The following is a 20031-nucleotide window of genomic DNA, read 5'->3' as shown; positions in this document are numbered from 1 at the left end:
TCGAGACAATCTGCTGAATGAAACTTTTCCAATTTGGCCAACCTTCCCAGCATGCTGCCTTGAACAGTCAGTTTAACCGTTCCTTTGTTGAAATAATATTTTTAACCAAACTCAGCTCCTTTAGCAGGTAATTAATAACTGGTGTTGAAAGTCCAAAATCCTTCAGTCGCCCCTCAATTGAGTGTGAGATCGAACAACTCACTTTAACCCATTCATTGAATCTGAATTGCACTCACCACAGATAAGTTTAAACATTGTTACAAGAAGTTTAATCAGCGTCACATTTACAAAAAAGTTCTTTCAAATACGACAAATGAGAAAGAAAAGTGTTACAATCATAACAAGTTGTATAATAACAAAAAGCAGAGACATGATTTTCACCCAAGGATGCTGTCCCACATTATAGACGACCTCCCTCCATTCATGATCCCCAGGGGTAGAGGTCCCCTTTTCAATTTCAGCATTACGTTGTTTCGAATGCACTGTCAGTCTATCAATATTAGGGGTTTTAAACTACAGAAGTAATCTAAGAAAGTGGTTTCCCTCATTACTTCTCAGTCTTAATCTTCTACAATCTCCCCCCACCCTCCTTTGTGTGATCCTGGGGCCTTATCTAAGGTCCTCATCCTGTGAGCATCACAGACCGATCTCCAGCCATTTGCTCTTCTAATCTAAGTTTCATTTGGTTATTATCACACATCATGATACAGACAAAGAAAATCATAATACATTGTACAGAAAACTACAGAAACTAGGCTCCCCCCAAATACTACCATATCATCAAGAAATCTTGGACTTCAAAGATCCTCCAGCTCTCCTTTTTACCATTATCCATCTTGTGGATAATTCTGGCTCAGTATTATTTCTCCCCGGCCCTCAGTTGTCCCAATTTCATCGTTAACTCGAAGGAACCCAACCCTGAATTTTGGAAATCCAAATTCTATGTCCGTCTTTACTTTAATTTCAATCCCTCTGATCGGGACCAGTGTGTTTAACACTATCCTGATTGTTTCATTAACTGGTCGGTTTCTCTATGGAGCATGTGTCAGTGCCTTGATTACCAAGTGTAAATCAGTAGTGATCCAGTATCTGTCCTCACTCTCCTGAGCACATTAACCATTTCATGTCGTGGTGTTGTCAACATGACTGAGCATGTCTGAGACCCGTCCTTCAGGGCATCTCCATCATGCATTCCACAGACTGGTTGCCTCACGTGCAAAATATCACATTTACACACACAGCTGTTTCCCAAAATCACACCGAACGTGACATCAAATACAAGCCATTCCTGTGCTTTCAGGCTATCTGATCAACAGACCGGGGGGTGTCTGGAGGTCTTTGCTTATCTCCCCCTGCGTGGTCCCGATCTCTCGGGTAGAGCCCAGGTTATAAAATATTCTTCTCACTGTTCAGTATAAGCAAGGACACAACCGTCTCCAAGAGAAAGCTATCAATTAACGATTGTTAACTCCCCTTTCCTGACTTTCACTGGATTGTGTATTGATTCCTGATTGATGCCCTTTGGGGGTTGTTCCCAGGTGATCTTTGTTTCTCACCGGTCACTCACACATCGTTTTCCTGACCCTTTGGTTTTTGGTTATCACAAAATGTCCCATTATCACCCATGACCACCTGGGACGCTGATTGTAGACTCCAATTGGTGGGGCAATTTTCCTGTTTGTGTCTCACACACTCAGTCACCTCAGTAACATCCCATAATATTCCCATTTCATGTTGGTTGTGAGCCCTGGAGGAACCTTACTGTCCAATAAACTAAAAATCACCACCCCATAAAACACAGATTAAAAGTTCCCAGTCTGGTCCAATGAATCAATACATTTGCTTAGTTTCGGACAGATGTGTTACCCCCCCTGGGCAGTCCCAGAAGCTCTCAGCGATGCCCAGGAGACCCCGGGGGTGAAATTAGTCTCTGGTGTTAGTGCAACACGGGCGATAGTGAATGGACAGCCCATTTTACACCCGCACCATTTTCTTTCCCACTGAAGTCAGTGTAACTCGGGCTGTCGATTCACCATCACTGTTTGGAGCGACCGTCAAAGAACAATTTCAAACCCCAGACTCAGATTTTCACAGCAGCACTTTAAAGGGACCATGCCCTGTCACTACCATTCACTACTGAGATTAATACAGTCGTGCCCTGTCACTACCATTCACTACTGAGATTCATACGATCGTGCCCTGTCACTACCATTCACAACTGTGATTCATACAGTCGTGCCCTGTCACTACCATTCACTACTGTGATTAATACAGTCATGCCCTGTCACTACCATTCACTACTGTGATTAATACAGTCGTGCCCTGTCACTACCATTCACTACTGAGATTAATACAGTTATGCCCTGTCACTACCATTCACTCCTGAGATTAATACAGTCATGCCCTGTCACTACCATTCACTACTGAGATTAATACAGTCGTGCCTGCCACTATTCTGATTCACTCCTGTGATTAATACCACGACAATTCTGCAACTAAAGTGGTAAAATTCTACAACTGAAGGAGACAATTAATTGGAACGCTACGAATTACAAGGAAACTCACCAAAAGCAGCTATTTTGAGCTTTAGGGACCGACCCTGACAAAGAAGGGCAGTCCTGGAAGTGACATAATTAGAGGGGGTGGAGCCAGGAGTGACATCATCAGAGGGGCAGATGGGGAGTGACATCATCAGAGGGGGACTCCTGGAAGTGACATCATCAGAGGGGCAGACCTGGAAGTGACATCATCAGAAGAGCAGTCCTGGAAGTGACATCATCAGAAGGGCAGACCTGGAAGTGACATCAGTCCCGAACAGGAAGTGATGTCACCGAGTCTCCACAATCAGGATTAATTTAACAGTTTTCGGGATGTTTTTTTCCCACAATAAAATGCCGGAAATACGGGTTCAGTGAATGTGGTTTGAAATGTGTGTAAATGTGTCAGTGAGTCAGTGACCCGGTGAAATGACACAGTCCCGGCCTCGTAATCCAACTGAACTCGGATCCGGCTCTTAGACGGGATCGATGGGAGGTCAGTGAACTGGGAATTGTGACCGGCTCCGAGAGAAACACCAAACAAAACAGAATAACGTAAACACCAGGATTTACTGCTGAATCCAAGACCAGACTCTCTCCCCTCTCTCTCTGCGCTCCCACACACAATCCCTATTCTCCACTCTTTCCCATCAGTCTCCACATCCCAGGAATGGGATCCTGAGGAGAAACTCTGGGAGCAGAGGACTTGGGGCCAGTCTTTAAACCTCTCTGGGTGAGGTGGGTAGGGCTGATCCTGTCCAGTCCGTGTTACTGATCTCAGATCATTGGACAGAACCAAGTTCCAGTTTGCTGTCTTTGGATCCAGGCTCATCGCTGACCTTTGCCCTAGAGAGGAGAGAAGAGATTGGTCAGACAGGGTTATTCCACTCCCATCAATGATTGACAGCTGCAGGGTGGGAGTGTCAGTATTTCCCAGACACTGTCAGCCCCATATGACCTCTTAGACTGTGTTCATCCCCTGTTAAATAAATGGCCTTTGATCAGAATCCCTGTTAAATAGCAGTGTGTGGGTCCCAGTGCTGTACACTCAGTGCAAACACGGCAGTGGAGACACACAGTAGCAGTCAGTTTAATCACACAAGCCCCTGGCACTGTGCACACGTTCTCCCAGACACAATGCAGGGGATTCACCGGCACACAACACATCCCACAGATTCACAGTAACAGCCCCACAATCTCAGCACTGGCTGCACTGGGAACACACAGCTCACAGGAGTGTGTCCTGGGCTCTCTCCCTCCTGTTACTGTCCCATCCTGAATACAGGAGTGTGCCCTGGGCTCTCTCCCTCCTGTTGCTGTCCCATCGTGAATACAGGAGTGTGTCCTGGGCTCTCTCCCTCCTGTTACTGTTCCATCCTGAATACAGGAGTGTGCCCTGGGCTCTCTCCCTCCTGTTGCTGTCCCATCGTGAATACAGGAGTGTGTCCTGGGCTCTCTCCCTCCTGTTACTGTTCCATCCTGAATACAGGAGTGTGCCCTGGGCCCTCTCCCTCCTGTTACTGTTCCATCCTGAATACAGGAGTGTGCCCTGGGCCTCTCCCTCCTGTTACTGTCCCATCCTGAATGCAGGAGTGTGCCCTGGACTCTCTCCCTCCTGTGACTGTCCCATCCTGAATACAGGAGTGTGCCCTGGGCCCTCTCCCTCCTGTTACTGTTCCATCCTGAATACAGGAGTGTGCCCTGGGCTCTCTCCCTCCTGTTACTGTCCCATCCTGAATACAGGAGTGTGCCCTGGGCTCTCTCCCTCCTGTTACTGTTCCATCCTGAATACAGGAGTGTGCCCTGGGCTCTCTCCCTCCTGTTACTGTCCCATCCTGAATACAGGAGTGTGTCCTGGGCCCTCTCCCTCCTGTTACTGTTCCATCCTGAATACAGGAGTGTGCCCTGGGCTCTCTCCCTCCTGTTACTGTTCCATCCTGAATACAGGAGTGCGCCCTGAGCTCTCTCCCTCCTGTTACTGTCGCATCCTGAATACAGGAGTGTGCCCTGGGCTCTCTCCCTCCTGTTACTGTCCCATCCTGAATACAGTAGTGAGCCATGGGCTCTCTCCCTCCTGTTACTGTCCCATCCTGAATACAGGAGTGTGCCCTGGACTCTCTCCCTCCTGTTACTGTCCCATCCTGAATACAGGAGTGTGCCCTGGGCTCTCTCCCTCCTGTTACTGTTCCATCCTGAATACAGGAGTGTGCCCTGGGCTCTCTCCCTCCTGTTACTGTTCCATCCTGAATACAGGAGTGTGCCCTGAGCTCTCTCCCTCCTGTTACTGTCCCATCCTGAATACAGGAGTGTGCCCTGGGCTCTCTCCCTCCTGTTACTGTCCCATCCTGAATACAGTAGTGAGCCCTGGGCTCTCTCCCTCCTGTTACTGTCCCATCCTGAATACAGGAGTGTGCCCTGGGCTCTCTCCCTCCTGTTACTGTCCCATCCTGAATACAGGAGTGTGCCCTGGGCTCTCTCCCTCCTGTTACTGTCCCATCCTGAATACAGGAGTGTGCCCTGGACTCTCTCCCTCCTGTTACTGACCCATCCTGAATACAGGAGTGTGCCCTGGGCTCTCTCCCTCCTGTTGCTGTCCCATCGTGAATACAGGAGTGTGTCCTGGGCTCTCTCCCTCCTGTTACTGTCCCATCCTGAATACAGGAGTGTGCCCTGGGCCCTCTCCCTCCTGTTACTGTTCCATCCTGAATACAGGAGTGTGCCCTGGGCCCTCTCCCTCCTGTTACTGTCCCATCCTGAATGCAGGAGTGTGCCCTGGGCTCTCTCCCTCCTGTGACTGTCCCATCCTGAATACAGGAGTGTGCCCTGGGCCCTCTCCCTCCTGTTACTGTTCCATCCTGAATACAGGAGTGTGCCCTGGGCTCTCTCCCTCCTGTTACTGTCCCATCCTGAATACAGGAGTGTGCCCTGGGCTCTCTCCCTCCTGTTACTGTTCCATCCTGAATACAGGAGTGTGCTCTGGGCTCTCTCCCTCCTGTTACTGTCCCATCCTGAATACAGGAGTGTGTCCTGGGCCCTCTCCCTCCTGTTACTGTTCCATCCTGAATACAGGAGTGTGCCCTGTGCTCTCTCCCTCCTGTTACTGTTCCATCCTGAATACAGGAGTGTGCCCTGAGCTCTCTCCCTCCTGTTACTGTCCCATCCTGAATACAGGAGTGTGCCCTGGGCTCTCTCCCTCCTGTTACTGTTCCATCCTGAATACAGTAGTGAGCCCTGGGCTCTCTCCCTCCTGTTACTGTCCCATCCTGAATACAGGAGTGTGCCCTGGACTCTCTCCCTCCTGTTACTGTCCCATCCTGAATACAGGAGTGTGCCCTGGGCTCTCTCCCTCCTGTTACTGTCCCATCCTGAATACAGGAGTGTGCCCTGGGCTCTCTCCCTCCTGTTACTGTCCCATCCTGAATACAGGAGTGTGCCCTGGGCTCTCCCCCTCCTGTTACTGTTCCATCCTGCTCACAGCTCTGATTAAAGTCTCCATTAATTTCCACACAGTAGTGAGGATTCTGTTGTCAATTGAGATGAATCTGATGTCCCTTCTGTACATTAAACTGTTGCTCCCTGTTCACTCTGAATTCACCAACACTCCCTCTCCCCCTGGGTCTGAGACTTGGACCAATTCCGAGCTGCGAGGAGGGAACAGGTGCAGGAACTCGACCCTCGAATCCCTCGCACTGAACCCTGACTGAAGAAACGTCACCGAGAAAGAAAGGGTTAACAAGGAACAGAAAGGGTTAAATAGAAACATAAAGGGTTAAATAGAAATTATGAACATTGTGATCCCCTGTGATATAAACACACCTTGGAATATTCCCGCTCTCCCCCCGATCCCTGTCGACTGCTCGATGACAATCCCTGGGACTGGGGCTACCCCTGTTGAGCTGATTCTGCCCCCTCCCCGGAGCACAGATACTGACAGCCCTGTGAGGGACAGTGTCCCTTTAAGAGACACTCTGATTGACAGTGTGTAACCCCGCCCCTACCTGACCCATGGCGGGTGAAGCTTTGGCCCATTGCAGTGAGGAATGTTTAAAGCAGGTGTCACTGGCGACTGAGGATTAATCTCAGGCTCCTGATCCACACACACAGGGACCTGAGATTAAAGTTCGGGGATATTCCCAGCTGTCTGAACACAACTAACCCGACCTGCTAACTGGCCATAACTAAGGTATATGGAGACCGGAACTGTACACAGTGCTCCAAGTGTGGTCTAACCAAGGTATATGGAGACCAGAACTGTGCACAGTGCTCCAAGTTTGGTCTAACCAAGGTATATGGAGACCAGAACTGTGCACAGTGCTCCAAGTGTGGTCTAACCAAGGTTTGATACAAGTTTAACATAACTTCCCCACTTCTCCATTCAGATGTCCTCAGTACACACCGCCTTCCTCCTCTTTCAGTCCAATCAGTATATTGATCGTAATCGCCTTGGAAATCTTATTTTAATGATTCAATAACAGTTTCTTCATGTCTCAGACAAGCCCAGCCAACGGCAATCATCTCTAACCTGAGGGCTTTAATCTAAGTGCCTCCTCACCTCTTGAAATTCTTAACCTTGACATCTCTCCTAAAGTGTGGTGCCCAGAATTGGAGAAAAGCTGCACGTTTTTCCTTATCATTCCCAATATGTCTGAGTGGTACTTTTCCGATCCATTCAGCCTCTTCTGGATAAGTTGAGATATTTTGGACAGGTTCAGGGTGAGCGCTGGAACATCTGGGTCTGTGACTCTCTGAGTCTCAGTCACTCTGTAATGAAAGAGGAGAGAATGTTTTTATCAGTGGGGACATTTCAGATCAGAAACCCAAAGGGGAACGAGTGATCAGTGCAACAACCTGCACCCCTTCTAATGCTCGTACTGACACCCCGCAGCAACCCATCCTGAGAATGGCAGAATCCCGGGATTTGCAGTCTCCCTGCATTCACACTGATCTCCACACGAGCAGTGGGATCCTGGTTTGCTGTCACTTCAGCTCAGTTTGTGATTTTCAAAGCCGTCTGTGTTCAGTCCAGTTTCTCTGCACTGGAGCCCTTATCTTTCCATTATTAATAATTATTATTATCCCGAGGGTCTCCAGTCTGTGCTTCCCCCTCTCTGCAGGAACACACTCACTACGATCATGTGAAGTGAGGAGAGGAGAAGGAACAGCCTCCCAGGGACCTGGGATCGGTGGGATTCCCTCACAGAGTGTCCAGTCACACTGACATTACTGGGACATTTCAGCACACACTCATTTCTCTGTTAGTGGATAGAATGAGCCAATCACAAGACATTTTACTGTCACTCTGACACTGGGACCTGCCCCTCTCCTCATTTCTCCATGGGCTGGTTGATAGAACAAGCCAATCACACAGCACTTACTGACCCAATGGAATAAAGCTGTCACTGACACACATGGAGCCTTCAGGAAGCCTCGGTTCGATACAGGTCACTGCAGGTTTCTCTCACTCTCAATTCCTGTCTAACAGGTTCCTGAGAAGCTCGACACACCGATGGAACAGCCCATCTCACTCCCATTTCCCACAGGCTGCCTGAGCCAAGAACCCCTCAAACCATAGTTAAACATCACTCAATATTCGCCCCATTTGAAAGCCCCTGATCTGGGGAGGTTTCCAAGCGGTGATTCTACTTTCACTCTTCTCCCAGATACAGGTGAAGGTTCCCTATCAGCAGCAGGTACTGTATGACTGAGAGGAACTTACCTGGAAAGGAGCTGCTTCGAGTTCTGTGAATAAAAAGAGGAGATCAAATCAGTCAATAGAATCATGGAATCTTACAGCACAGGAGGAGGCCATTCGGCCCATTGTGCCTGTGCCGGCTCTTTGAAAGAGCTGTCCAATTAGTCCCACTCCCCCTGCTCTTTCCACATAGGCCTGCAAATTTTTCCCCTTCAAGTATTTATCCAATTCCCTTTTGAAAGTTATTATTGAATCTGCTTCCACCGCCCTTTCAGGCAGCGCATTCCAGATCATAACAACTCATTCTGTAAAAACAATTCTCCTCATGCTGCCTCTGGTGCTTCTACCAATTACCTTAAATCTGTGTCCTCTGGTTACCGACCCTCCTGCCAGTGGTAACAGTTTCTCCTTATTTACTGTATCGAAACCCTTCATGATTTGAACACCTCGATTAAATCTCCCCTCAACCTTCTCTGCTCTAAGGAGAACAATCCCAGTTTCTCCAATCTCTCCACATAACTGAAGTCCCTCATCCCTGGTCCCATTCCAGTAAATCTCCTCTGCACCCTCTCTAAGGCCTTCACATCCTTCCTAAAGTGCGGTGCCCAGAATTCGACACAATACTCCAGCTGGGACCTAACCATGTGATTTATAAAGGTTTAGAATAACTTCCTTGCTTTTGTGCTCCAAGCCTGTTTATAAAGCCCAGGATCTCGTATTCTTTTTTAACAGCTTGATCAAATTGTCCTGATCACCTTCAAAGATTTCTGTTGATGATCCCCCAGATCTCTCTGTTCCTGCACCCCCTTTAAAATTGGACCATTTCGTTTATATTGCCTCTCCTCATTTTTCCTTCCAAAATGCATCACTTCACACTTCTCTGTGTTAAATTGCATCTGCCATGTGTCCGCCCATTTCACCAGTCTGTCCATGTCCTCCTGAAGTCTGTTACTATCCTCCTCACTGTTTACTACATTTCCAAGCTTTGTGTCAGCCACAAACATTGAAATTATGTTCCATATACCCAAGTCCAGGTCATTAATATATATCAAAAAGATCAGTGGTCCTAACACTGACCCCTGGGGAACACCACTGTAAACTTCCCTCCAATCTGAAAAACAACCGTTCACCACTACTCTCTGCTTTCTGTCCCTTAGCCAATATGTATCCACGCTGCCACTGTCCCTTTAATCCCATGGGCATTAATTTTGCTAATAAGTCTTTTATGTGGGCTGCAGAAAAATGCAAAGTGATGCATTTTGGTAGGAAGAACGAGGAGAGGCAATATAAACTAGAGGGCACAACTCTAAAGGGTTACAGGAAGAGAGATCTGGGGGTTTATGTGCACAAATCATTGAAGGTGGCAGGGCAGGTTGAGAAAGTGGTTTGAAAAAGCATACGGGATCCTGGGCTTTACAAATAGAGGCACAGAGCACAAAAGTATGGAAGTCATGATGACCCTTTATGAAACACTGGTTCGACCACAACTGGAGTATTGTGTCCAGTTCTGGGCACCACACTTTAGGAAAGATGTGAAGGCCTTAGAGAGGGTGCAGAAGAGATTTACTAGAATGATTCCAGGGATGAGGGGCTTTAGTTACGTGGATAGACTGGAGAAGCTGGGGTTGTTCCCCTTGGAACAGAGATGGTTGCGAGGGGATTTGATAGAGGTATTCAAAATCATAAAGGGTCTAGACAGAGTAAATAGAGAGAAACTGTTCCCATTGGCGGAAGGGTCAAGAACCAGAGGACATAGATTTAAGGTGATTGGCAAAAGAACCAAAGGTGATATGAGGAAAAACCTTTTTACGCAGCGGGTGGTTAGGATCTGGAATGCACTGCCCGAGGGGGTGGTGGAGGCAGATTCAATCATGGCCTTCAAAAGGGAACTGGATAAGTACTTGAAAGGAAAACATTTGCAGGGCTACAGGGAAAGGGTGGGGGAGTGGGACGAGCTGGATTGCTCTTGCATCGAGCTGGCACGGACTCGATGGGCTGAATGGCCTCCTTCCGTGCTGAAACCTTTCTACGAATCGATGATTCTATGATTTATCATATGTCTTCTGAAAGTCCATATACACAACATCAACTGCACAACCCTCATCAGATCTCTCATTATTTTTAAATCATAGAATCATAGTATGATACAGGACAGAAGGAGGCCATTCAGCCCGTCATGTCAGTGCCGGCTCTTTGGTAGAGCTATCAAATTAGCCTGACTCCCCCGCTCTTTCCCCATAGCCCTGTAAATTTTACCCCTCCAAGTATTTATCCAATTCCCTTTTGAAAGTTATTATTGAATCTGCTTCCACCGCCCTTTCAGGCAGCACATTCCAGATCATAACAACTCGCTGTGTAAAAAGAATTCTCCTCTTCTCACCTGATTCTTTTCCGATCATCTTAAATACAGAACTTTATAAGACCATAAGAGATAGGAGCAGGAGTCGGCCATTCGGCCCCTTGAACCTGCTCCGCCATTTAATGAGATCATGGCTGATCTGATTTTTACCTCAACTCCACTTTCCCGCCCTTTCCCCATATCCTTTGACTCCCTTGCTGATCAAAATTTGTCCAACTCAGCCTTGAATGTATTCAATGACTCAGCCTCCACAGCGTTTTGGGGTAAAGAATTCCAAAGATTCACGACCCTCTGGGAGAAGAAATTCCTCCTCATTTCCGTCTTAAACGGGCGACCCCTTATTCTGAGACCAAGCCCCCTAGTTTTAGATTCCCCCATGAGGGGTAACATCCTCTCAGCATCTACCCTATCGAGTCCCCTCAGAATCTTGTATGTTTCAATAAGATCTCCTCTCATTCTTCTAAACTCCAATGAGTATAAACCCAACCTGATCAATCTTTCCTCATAAGACAAACCTTCCATACCTGGAATCAAACTAGTGAACCTTCTCTGAACTGCCTCCAATGCAAATATGTCTTTCCTTAAATAAGGGCACCAGAACTGTCCGCAGTACTCCAGGTGTGGTCTCACCAGCACCCTGTACAGTTGTAGCATGACTCCCCTGCTTTGATATTCCATCCCCCGAGAAATAAAGGCCAACCTTCTGCCACTGGAAACAGTTTCTCCTCATTTACTCTATCAAAACCCTTCATGATTTTGAACACCTCTATTAAATCTCCTGTTAACCTTCTCTGCTCTAAGGAGAACAATCCCAGTTTCTTCAGTCTCTCCACATAACTGAAGTCCCTCATCCCTGGTCCCATTCTAGTAAATCTCCTCTGCATTCTCTCTAAGGCCTTGACATCCTTCCTAAAGTGCGGTGCCCAGAATTGGACACAATACTCCAGCTGGGGCCTGACCAGTGATTTATAAAGGTTTAGAATAACTTCTTTGCTTTTGTAATCTATGCCTCTGTTTATAAAGCCAAGGATCCTGGGTACTTTTTTAACAGCCTTCTCACCTTGTCCTGTCACCTTGAAAGATTTGTGTACGTACACCCCCAGGTCTCTCTGTTCCTGCACCCTCTTTAAAATTGTACCATTTAGTTTATTTTGCCTCTCCTCATTCTTCCCACCAAAATACATCACTTCACACTTCTTTGCATTAAATTGCATCTGCCATGTTTCTGCCCATTTCACCAGTCTGTCTCTGTCCTCCTGAAGTCTGTTACTATCCTTCACATCGTTTACTACATTTCCGAGTTTTGTGCCATCTGCAAACTTTGAAATTATGCCCTGTATAACCAAGTCCAGGTCATTAATATATCAAAAAGAGCAATGGTCCTAATACTGACCCCTGGGGAACACCACTATAAACTTCCCTCCAATCTGAAAAACAACCGTTCACCACTACTCTCTGCTTTCTGTCTCTGATCATATTTCGTGTCCATGCTGCCACTGTCCCTTTAATCCCATGGGCTTCAATTTTGCTGACAAGTTTTCATCGAAGAATTCAATCAAGTTATTCAGACACGATTTGCCTTTAATAAATCTGTGTTGTCTGTTGTTTATTATCCCATTTTCTTCCAAGTGACAATTAATTTTGTCTCGGATTATTGTCTCTAGAAATTTCCCCACCATCGACGTTAGGCTGACTGGCCTGTAGTTGCCGGGTTTATCCCTCTCCCCTTTTTTGAACAGAGGTGTAACATTTGCAATCCTCCAGTCCTCTGGCAACATTCCCATATCCAAGGAGGATTGGAATATTGTGGCCAGAGCCTCCACTATTTCCACCCTTACTTCCCTCAGCAAACTAGGATGCATCCCACCCGGACCAGGTGACTTTTCCACTTTGAGCGCTGTCAACCCTTTTAGTACTTCCTCTTTATCTATTTTAATCCTCTCCAGTTTCTCTACCCCCTCGTCCTTTACTGGAAGATTGGCAGCATCCTCTTCTTTACTGAAGACCGATGCAAAGTATTCATTTCGTACCTCAGTCATGCTCTTTGCCTCCACAAGAAGATTTCCTTTTTAAGAACATAAGAAAAGGAGCAGGAGTCGGCCAGTCGGCCATTCGGCCCCTCGAACCTGCTCCGCCATTCAATCAGATCATGGCTGATCTTCGACCTCAACTCCACTTTCCCGCCCGATCCCCATATCCCTTGATTCCCCGAGAGTCCAAAAATCTATCCATCTCATCCTTGAATATGTTCAATGACTGAGCATCCACAGCCCTCAGGGGTAGAGAATTCCAAAGATTCACAACACTCTAAGTGAAGAAATTTTACCTCATCTTGGTCCTAAATGGGCTAATTTCTCCTTATCTTGAGACTATGCCCTCCAGTTCTAGACTCTCAGCATCTACCCTGTCGAGCCTCTCAGAATCTTATATGTTTCAATGAGATCATCTCTCATTCTTCTAAAATCCACTGACTATAAACTCATTCTACTCAATCGCTCCTCATAAGACAACCCTCTGACCCCAGGAATCAATCTGGTGAACCTTTGTTGAACCCCCTCTAAGGCAACTGTAACCTTCCTTTGGTACGGAGACCAAAACTGTACATAATTAGTCTCTCACCTTTTAAAAAATATTCTGCTTTTCTATTCTTCCTGCCAAAGTGGATAATTTCACATTTCCCCACATTATACTCCACCTGCCACCGTCTCGCCCATTCACTTAACCTGTCTATATCCATTTGCAGCCTCTTTGCATCCTCCTCACAGCTTACTTTCCCACCGATCTTTGTATTGTCAGCAAACTTGGATACATTACACTCGGTCCACTAATCTAATCATTGATATAGACTGTAAACAGCTGAGGCCGAAGCACTGATCCTTGCGGCACCCCACTAGTTATAACCTGTCAGCCCGAAAATGACCCGTTTATTCCTACTCTCTGTTTTCTGTCCGTCAAGCAATCCTCAATCCATGCTAATATATTACCCCCAATCACATGAGCCCTAATCTTCTGTGGCACCTTATCAAATGCCTTTTGAAAATCCCAATATACTACATCTACCAGTTCCCCCATATCTACCCTGCTAGTTACACCCATTAAAAGCTCTAATAGATTTGTCAAACACAAGTTCCCTTTCAAAAACCGTGCTGACTCTGCCTAATCATATTACGATTTTCTAAGTGCCCTGTTACTACGTCCTTAATAATAGATTCTAGGATTTTCTCTCCCACTGATGTCAGGCTAACTGGCCTATAGGTCCCTGTTTTCTCTCTCTTCTATCTTGAATACGGGGTTACATTTGCTACCTTCCAATCAACAGGTACCATTCTAGAATCTAGGGAATTCTGGAAGATCAAAACCAATGCATCCACTACCTCAGCAGTCACCTCTTTCAAAACCCTACGATGAGGGGGTGACTAGGCGTGTGGATGAGGGTAACGCAGTGGATGTGGTATACATGGATTTCAGTAAGGCCTTCGATAAAGTCCCGCACAGGAGACTGGTCAAGAAGGTACGAGCCCATGGAGTCCAGGGTGCCTTGGCACTTTGGATACAAAACTGGCTTAGTGGCAGAAGGCAGAGGGTGATGGTCGAAGGTTGTTTTTGTGACTGGAAGCCTGTGGCCAGTGGGGTACCACAGGGATCTGTGCTGGGGCCCTTGCTGTTTGTGGTCTACATTAACGACTTGGATATGAATGTAAAAGGTATGATTAGTAAGTTCGCTGATGATACAAAAATTGGTAGGGTGGTAAATAGCGAGGAGGATAGCCTCAGTCTGCAGGACGATATAGATGGGTTGGTCAGATGGGCGGAACAGTGGCAAATGGAATTTAACCCGGAAAAGTGCGAGGTGATGCACTTTGGAGGGACTAACAAGGCAAGGGAATACACAATGAATGGGAGGACCCTAGGCAAGACAGAGGGTCAGAGGGATCTTGGTGTGCAAGTTCACAGATCCCTGAAGGCGGCGGAACAGGTAGATAAGGTGGTAAAGAAGGCATATGGGATACTTGCCTTTATTAGCCGAGGCATAGAATATAAGAGCAAGGAGGTTATGATGGAGCTGTATAAAACACTGGTTAGGCCACAGCTGGAGCACTGTGTGCAGTTCTGGTCGCCGCACTACAGGAAGGATGTGATCGCTTTGGAGAGGGTGCAGAGGAGATTCACCAGGATGTTACCAGGGCTGGAGCGCTTCAGCTATGAAGAGAGACTGGGAAGATTGGGTTTGTTTTCCTTGGAGCAGAGGAGGCTGAGGGGGGACATGATTGAGGTGTACAAAATTATGAGGGGCATAGAAAGGATGGATACTAAGGAGCTTTTTCCCTTCGTTGAGGGTTCCATAACAAGGGGGCATAGATTCAAGGTAAAAGGCGGGAGGTTTAGAGGGGATTTGAGAAAGAACTTTTTCACCCAGAGGGTGGTTGGAGTCTGGAACTCACTGTCTGAAAGGGTTGTGGAGGCAGGAACCCTCACAACATTCAAGAAGCATTTGGATGAGCACTTGAAATGCCATAGCATACAAGGCTATGGACCAAATGCTGGGATATGGGATTAGATTAGACTGGGCTTGATGGCCGGCGCGGACACGATGGGCCGAAGGGCCTCTATCCATGCTGTATAACTCTATGACTCTAACTCTATGACTCTATGATGTAGGCCATCAGGTCCAGGGGATTCGTCAGCTTTTAGTCCCATTAATTTCTCCAGTGCTTTTTCTTTACCAATCATAATTACTTTAAGTTCCTCACTCTCATTAGACCCTTGGTTCCCCACTATTTCTGGTATGTTTTTGTCTCTTCAACCGTGAGGACAGATACAAAATATTAGTTTAACGTCTCTGCCATTTCCTTAATCCCCATTATAATTTCTCCTGTCTCTGCCTCGAAGTGACCTATGTTTACTTTAACTAATCTCTTCCTTGTTACACACCTGTAGAAGCTCTTACAATCTGTTTTTATATTTCTTGCTAGTTTACTCTCATATTCAATTTTCTCCCTCTGCATCAATTTCTTGGTCATCCCTTGTTGATTTCTAAAACCCTCCAAATCCGCAGGCTTACTGCTCTTTTTGGTAACATTGTAAGCCTCTTCTTCTAATCTAATACCATCCTTAACTTCTCCAGATAGCCACGGTTGGATCACTTTTCCTGTGGAGTTTTATGGTTCTTCATCGGCCCCACCTTTCCTTTAGCCACCCATTTACACTTTGTAAGTCTCTAAAAGACTTTATGTTACCCGCTAATCTTTTCTCATACATTATCTTTGCCCCTTTCATTTCCTTTTTCAGTTCTCCTCTGCACTCTCTGTATTCTGTTTGATTCTCTACTGTGATTACTGTCTATTATGAACCTGACATTTATCATAAGCCTCCTTTTTATGTTTCATTTTAATCTCTATTTCTTCAATCATCCAGGGAGCTCTAGCTCTGGATGCCCTTCCTTTCCCCCTCACAGGAATGTCTCTAGTCTGTAGCCGAACTATCTCCTCTTTGAAGGCCTCCCATTGCTCATTTACTGTTTTACCTGCCAACCTTTGTTTCCAACCCACCTGGGCCAGATCCCTTTTCAACTCACAGAAATTAGCCCTCCTCCAGTTGTGTATTTTTACATTTGATTGTTTCTTGTCCTTCTCCATTACTTTTCTAAACCTAATGATATTGTGATCACTGTTTCCCAAATGCTCCCCCACTGAAACATGCTCCACTTGCCCCACTTCATTCCCCAGAACTAGATCCAGCACTGCTTCCTTCCTCGTTGGGCTGGAAACATATTGAAGAAAGTTCTCCTGAACACATTTGGGGAATTCCTCCCCCTCTTTGCCCTTTACTCTGTTTTTTCCCAGTCTATATTCGGATAATTGAACTGCCCCATTATCACTATTCGATTGTTTATGCAACAAACAAATCAAAACCCAATGAAACCAAACCGTGAATTTGGGATTGAGAGTAAAGAGTTCAGTGTATAACAGTAGGTGGGGCCAGTCACAGGAATGGGGAATAATCCAACATTTCACTGCACTCCATCCTGGGGCAGCACCAACACTCCTGGGGCAGGGCTGAGGGGGCAGCACCAACACTCCTGGGGCAGGGCTGAGGGGGCAGCACCAACACTCCTGGGGCAGGGCTGAGGGGGCAACACCAACACTCCTGGGGCAGGGCTGAGGGGGCAGCACCAACACTCTCCATTCCCCAGACATGACCCTGTTTATATTGAAGATGTACCTGAATAAAGGAGAGAGGGTCACTCTGTTCCAGACTCTGGTATTCTCCATCTATTAATGTCATCTGTTCCATCCTCTTGTTTAATGCTTCAGAACAGCTTCTAATCTGTGAGAGAGCTCGGAGCCCCTCCTCATCGATCAGTTTCAGTGCGTATTCTTCATCTTCTTCCAGCTGTCTCCTCCAGTCAGAGTAGCTCTTCGATTGCTTTCCTTTCAGCTCATTGATTCGTGTCTGAAACCCAAACCAACTCTCATTACAAACGGCCCTTCCACACAGCTCTTACCCTGAGCACACGGCACTTTCCAGGGACGGGACAGTTTGTTTCGATCACTACTCGATCACCCATTAAAGATAGACAAGCAGTGGGGGGTGTCTACTGGGAGAGAAAACAGAGTTTAACGAGTGTTGCCTTGAGCCTTGAGTTTAAAAGAAAGAGCACTGTATTTGGACTGTGTATGGCACTGCCACCTGGTCCATCCACACCTGGAGTGATGGGTCCAGTTTTGGTGCCCACACCTGGTGAAGGAGATCGAGACTCTGGAGAGGACGGTGGCCAGAATGACACGTAGTCTGATGGATTTAATTCTGAGGATCGTCTCCAAGAGGGAGGGTCATTTAGAGAAAGGCCGAGTGGGACATGATTGAGGTTTTCAAAATGATGGAGGGATTATTGACTCACTGGTTGGGTGAGGTATTGAGATGGATCGGGATGGTAGGACCAGAGGGTCTGTGTATAAAATCCATAGGCACAGAGTTAGGTTAGACACCAGAGTCCTCGATCTCTGGAACAGACTCCATGAACATGTGGGGGGTTTGGAGTCACTCCCACCCTTTAAAAGGGAGCTGGGGAGGAATTTCCCAGAGTTTGTCCTGAATTGGCTGCAGATTCCAGAGTAAATCCAGTCCCACTTTTCCCTACCTTTATTTCAGCTTCTGATCTCTCCAAGTCTCGCTGTTTGCTGGAACAATTCTGCTGGACTCCCCGAAGCCTCTCGATTTCTCTCTCCAATTCTTCCTGTAAAGGCAATTGGAAAGTTTTCAAAAGGGATTCAAACTGGGATTTAAAGGGGAAATGATTCCGTTCCAGGAGTGACCCCACTGGGTGTGGATAGAAAGTGGTTTGTGGGATTCTCAGTGTCTGGGCCCTGAGCAGAAATATTCCCTTCTGTGGCTCTCAGTAAAGAGGCGCTCCCTGCCCTGTATAAACTGAGTGACCACACACACCGGCTTCTTTTCACACTGACACACCGTGTGCTGCATTTTCACACGGACTCAGCTCCTCCATTTCCAGGAATCAGCCGAGGGGAAAGGGAGACAGACTCAGTCACACCAGCATTTCTCAAACACCAATTCCCTCTTGTTGTGAGAAACAGTTTCTCCCCCCAGCCCCTGAGTCACCCCCCGTGGGTGTCCCTCACTCCCCCCACCGGTGATGGTCCTCTCCCTGATGGTCAGATGGCAGAATACCCCAGCGTTACACAGGGCTCCAACATGCTCTGCTCTACAGCCCTATGCCATGGAGTGCCAGTTCTCACAGGTGCCCACACTGTGAATTACTGAGCTCCACAATGCCCTCACCAGGAGGGGCTGAGTGTGGGTGAGGGGCAGTCACCCTGGGTCACTCTCACACCCCTCCCAGTGCCCACCCTGTTCTCTCAGACAGACCAAGAGAAGGGGGAGGGAGCAAATCTGACTGATATGAAACAAATAGCCGTAAACCCAGGGCAGCAAGAAAACACTGGGCTAAATCAGCACTGTCTGTAATCAGTTCGAATTAATGTTCGTTATTAACAGGAAAACCCTCCCTCACTGTATTTAATATCAGGAATTATGTCACTCACCTTAATTGCAGCTCGTGCCTGATCGAGGCTCAGCAGTGTGTGGGATTGATGTTTCCCTGTTATTATACAGGAAGCACACACACACTCTGCATCATCTTTACAGTAGTATTCAAAGACCTTCTTATGGTCAAGGCACTGTCTCTCTGTCAGGTCAGCCGTAGGCTCGATTAGGGTGTGATCTTTCAAGGCCTCTTTCCGTAAATGTGGTTTTAAATGACGGGAGCAAAAGGAAGCTTCACATTTCAGACACGTCTTCACAGCCAGGGTTGGAGTCTCATCACAATACTCACACATGACACGGCCTGAATCAGCAGGAGGCTGTGAGCGATTGTATTTCTCCACGATATTACACAGCGTGAAGTTTCTCTCCAGACTGGGCCTGGGGTTGAATTTCCGGCGACACTGAGGACACTCAAACCCTTCTGGGCCTGCTGTCTGGGCCCAAACTCCCTCAATACATTTCAAACAGAAACTGTGCAGACAGGGTAATATCACCGGGTCCTGGTACACCTGGAGACACACAGCACAGGTTAATTCATCCTCGAAAGCTCCGGGCTCCATTCCTGCAGCACCTGAAAGAGTTTTCACACAGAACAGAGAGAGAGAGAGAGAGCGAGGAACCAGAGCAGGAAGTGAAATTCTCATAAACACTCGGTGCAAGGAGTGACAAAGTTAGTTTAAGTTTCGTGACTCACTTTGGTTGAAGATTAACCCTTTCAGGCCTGCAGTAGCAGCTCAGAAAAACAAGATTGCAATTTTACAATCTGGAGTCAGAATACAGCAAGCTGGACTCAGTAAACACAAACCGAAAACTAATCAGCTCAGACCAGACCCTAAACGGTTTAACAAATGATTTAAAACTGATATAAAGAGGAACAATAACCTTCACAAATCCCCCAGAGAGGAAAGGGAAGGAGCTCTCTGGGAGGAATAGAAAAATATAAAGAAAAAGTTAAAATGTTCATCGGTGGGAAAGTAAGCTGTGAGGAGGACACAGAAAATCTGCAAAGGGATATAGACAGGTTAAGTGAGTGGGCGAGAAGGTGGCAGATGGAGTATAATGTGGGGAAATGTGAGGTTATTCACTTTTGTCGGAAGAATAGAAAAACAGAACATTGCTTAAATGGTGAGAAACTATTAAATGTTGGGGTTCTATTTTAGCACCCGCCAGCGAGGGGGCCCCGAAAATCTGGAAATCCGGTAGCGGGACCGGAGCCCGCCGCGAATCCGCACACTTCCGGGATCCCCACTGACGCGCTGGCGTGCGCACGCAGCCCCCGCTGGTGGGAATCCCGCAGGCAATTAAAGCCAGCGGGATGCCACTTGAACCTATTTATTCTGCTCGTTCAGGTCGTTTACAGACCTGATTGAGCTGTTTTA

At 47.0% G+C, this 20031-nt stretch overlaps 1 protein-coding gene across 1 annotated transcript; it reads right to left on the bottom strand.

The window, feature by feature from the left end:
- Positions 1-246: 246 nt before the first annotated feature.
- Positions 247-19278, bottom strand: LOC137309135 (E3 ubiquitin/ISG15 ligase TRIM25-like). Its single transcript, XM_067977431.1, has 6 exons — positions 18652-19278; positions 17730-17825; positions 16811-17041; positions 8254-8276; positions 7090-7298; positions 247-3383 (listed from the first exon to the last, which is right to left on the bottom strand). Exons 1-6 carry the CDS (start codon positions 19210-19212, stop codon positions 2851-2853), a joined length of 1653 nt encoding a protein of 550 aa, XP_067833532.1. The 5' UTR covers positions 19213-19278; the 3' UTR covers positions 247-2850.
- Positions 19279-20031: the final 753 nt, after the last annotated feature.

The sequence above is a fragment of the Heptranchias perlo genome, unplaced genomic scaffold (genome assembly GCF_035084215.1).
Source record: "Heptranchias perlo isolate sHepPer1 unplaced genomic scaffold, sHepPer1.hap1 HAP1_SCAFFOLD_148, whole genome shotgun sequence".
Classification (NCBI taxonomy): Eukaryota; Metazoa; Chordata; class Chondrichthyes; order Hexanchiformes; family Hexanchidae; genus Heptranchias; species Heptranchias perlo.
This window is presented reverse-complemented; position numbering and strand designations above follow the sequence as displayed.

Bases quoted from the DNA above. Each gene is read 5' to 3' on its own strand.
- LOC137309135 (XM_067977431.1), bottom strand. From the start codon at position 19,212: ATGGAGCCCGGAGCTTTCGAGGATGAATTAACCTGTGCTGTGTGTCTC. The intron at 17,826-18,651 runs GTGAGTGACATA...TTGCCTTTACAG, and splicing joins AGGCACGAGCTGCAATTAAG to GAAGAATTGGAGAGAGAAAT. The intron at 8,277-16,810 runs GTACATCTTCAA...TTTTATTCACAG, and splicing joins ACCCTCTCTCCTTTATTCAG to AACTCGAAGCAGCTCCTTTC.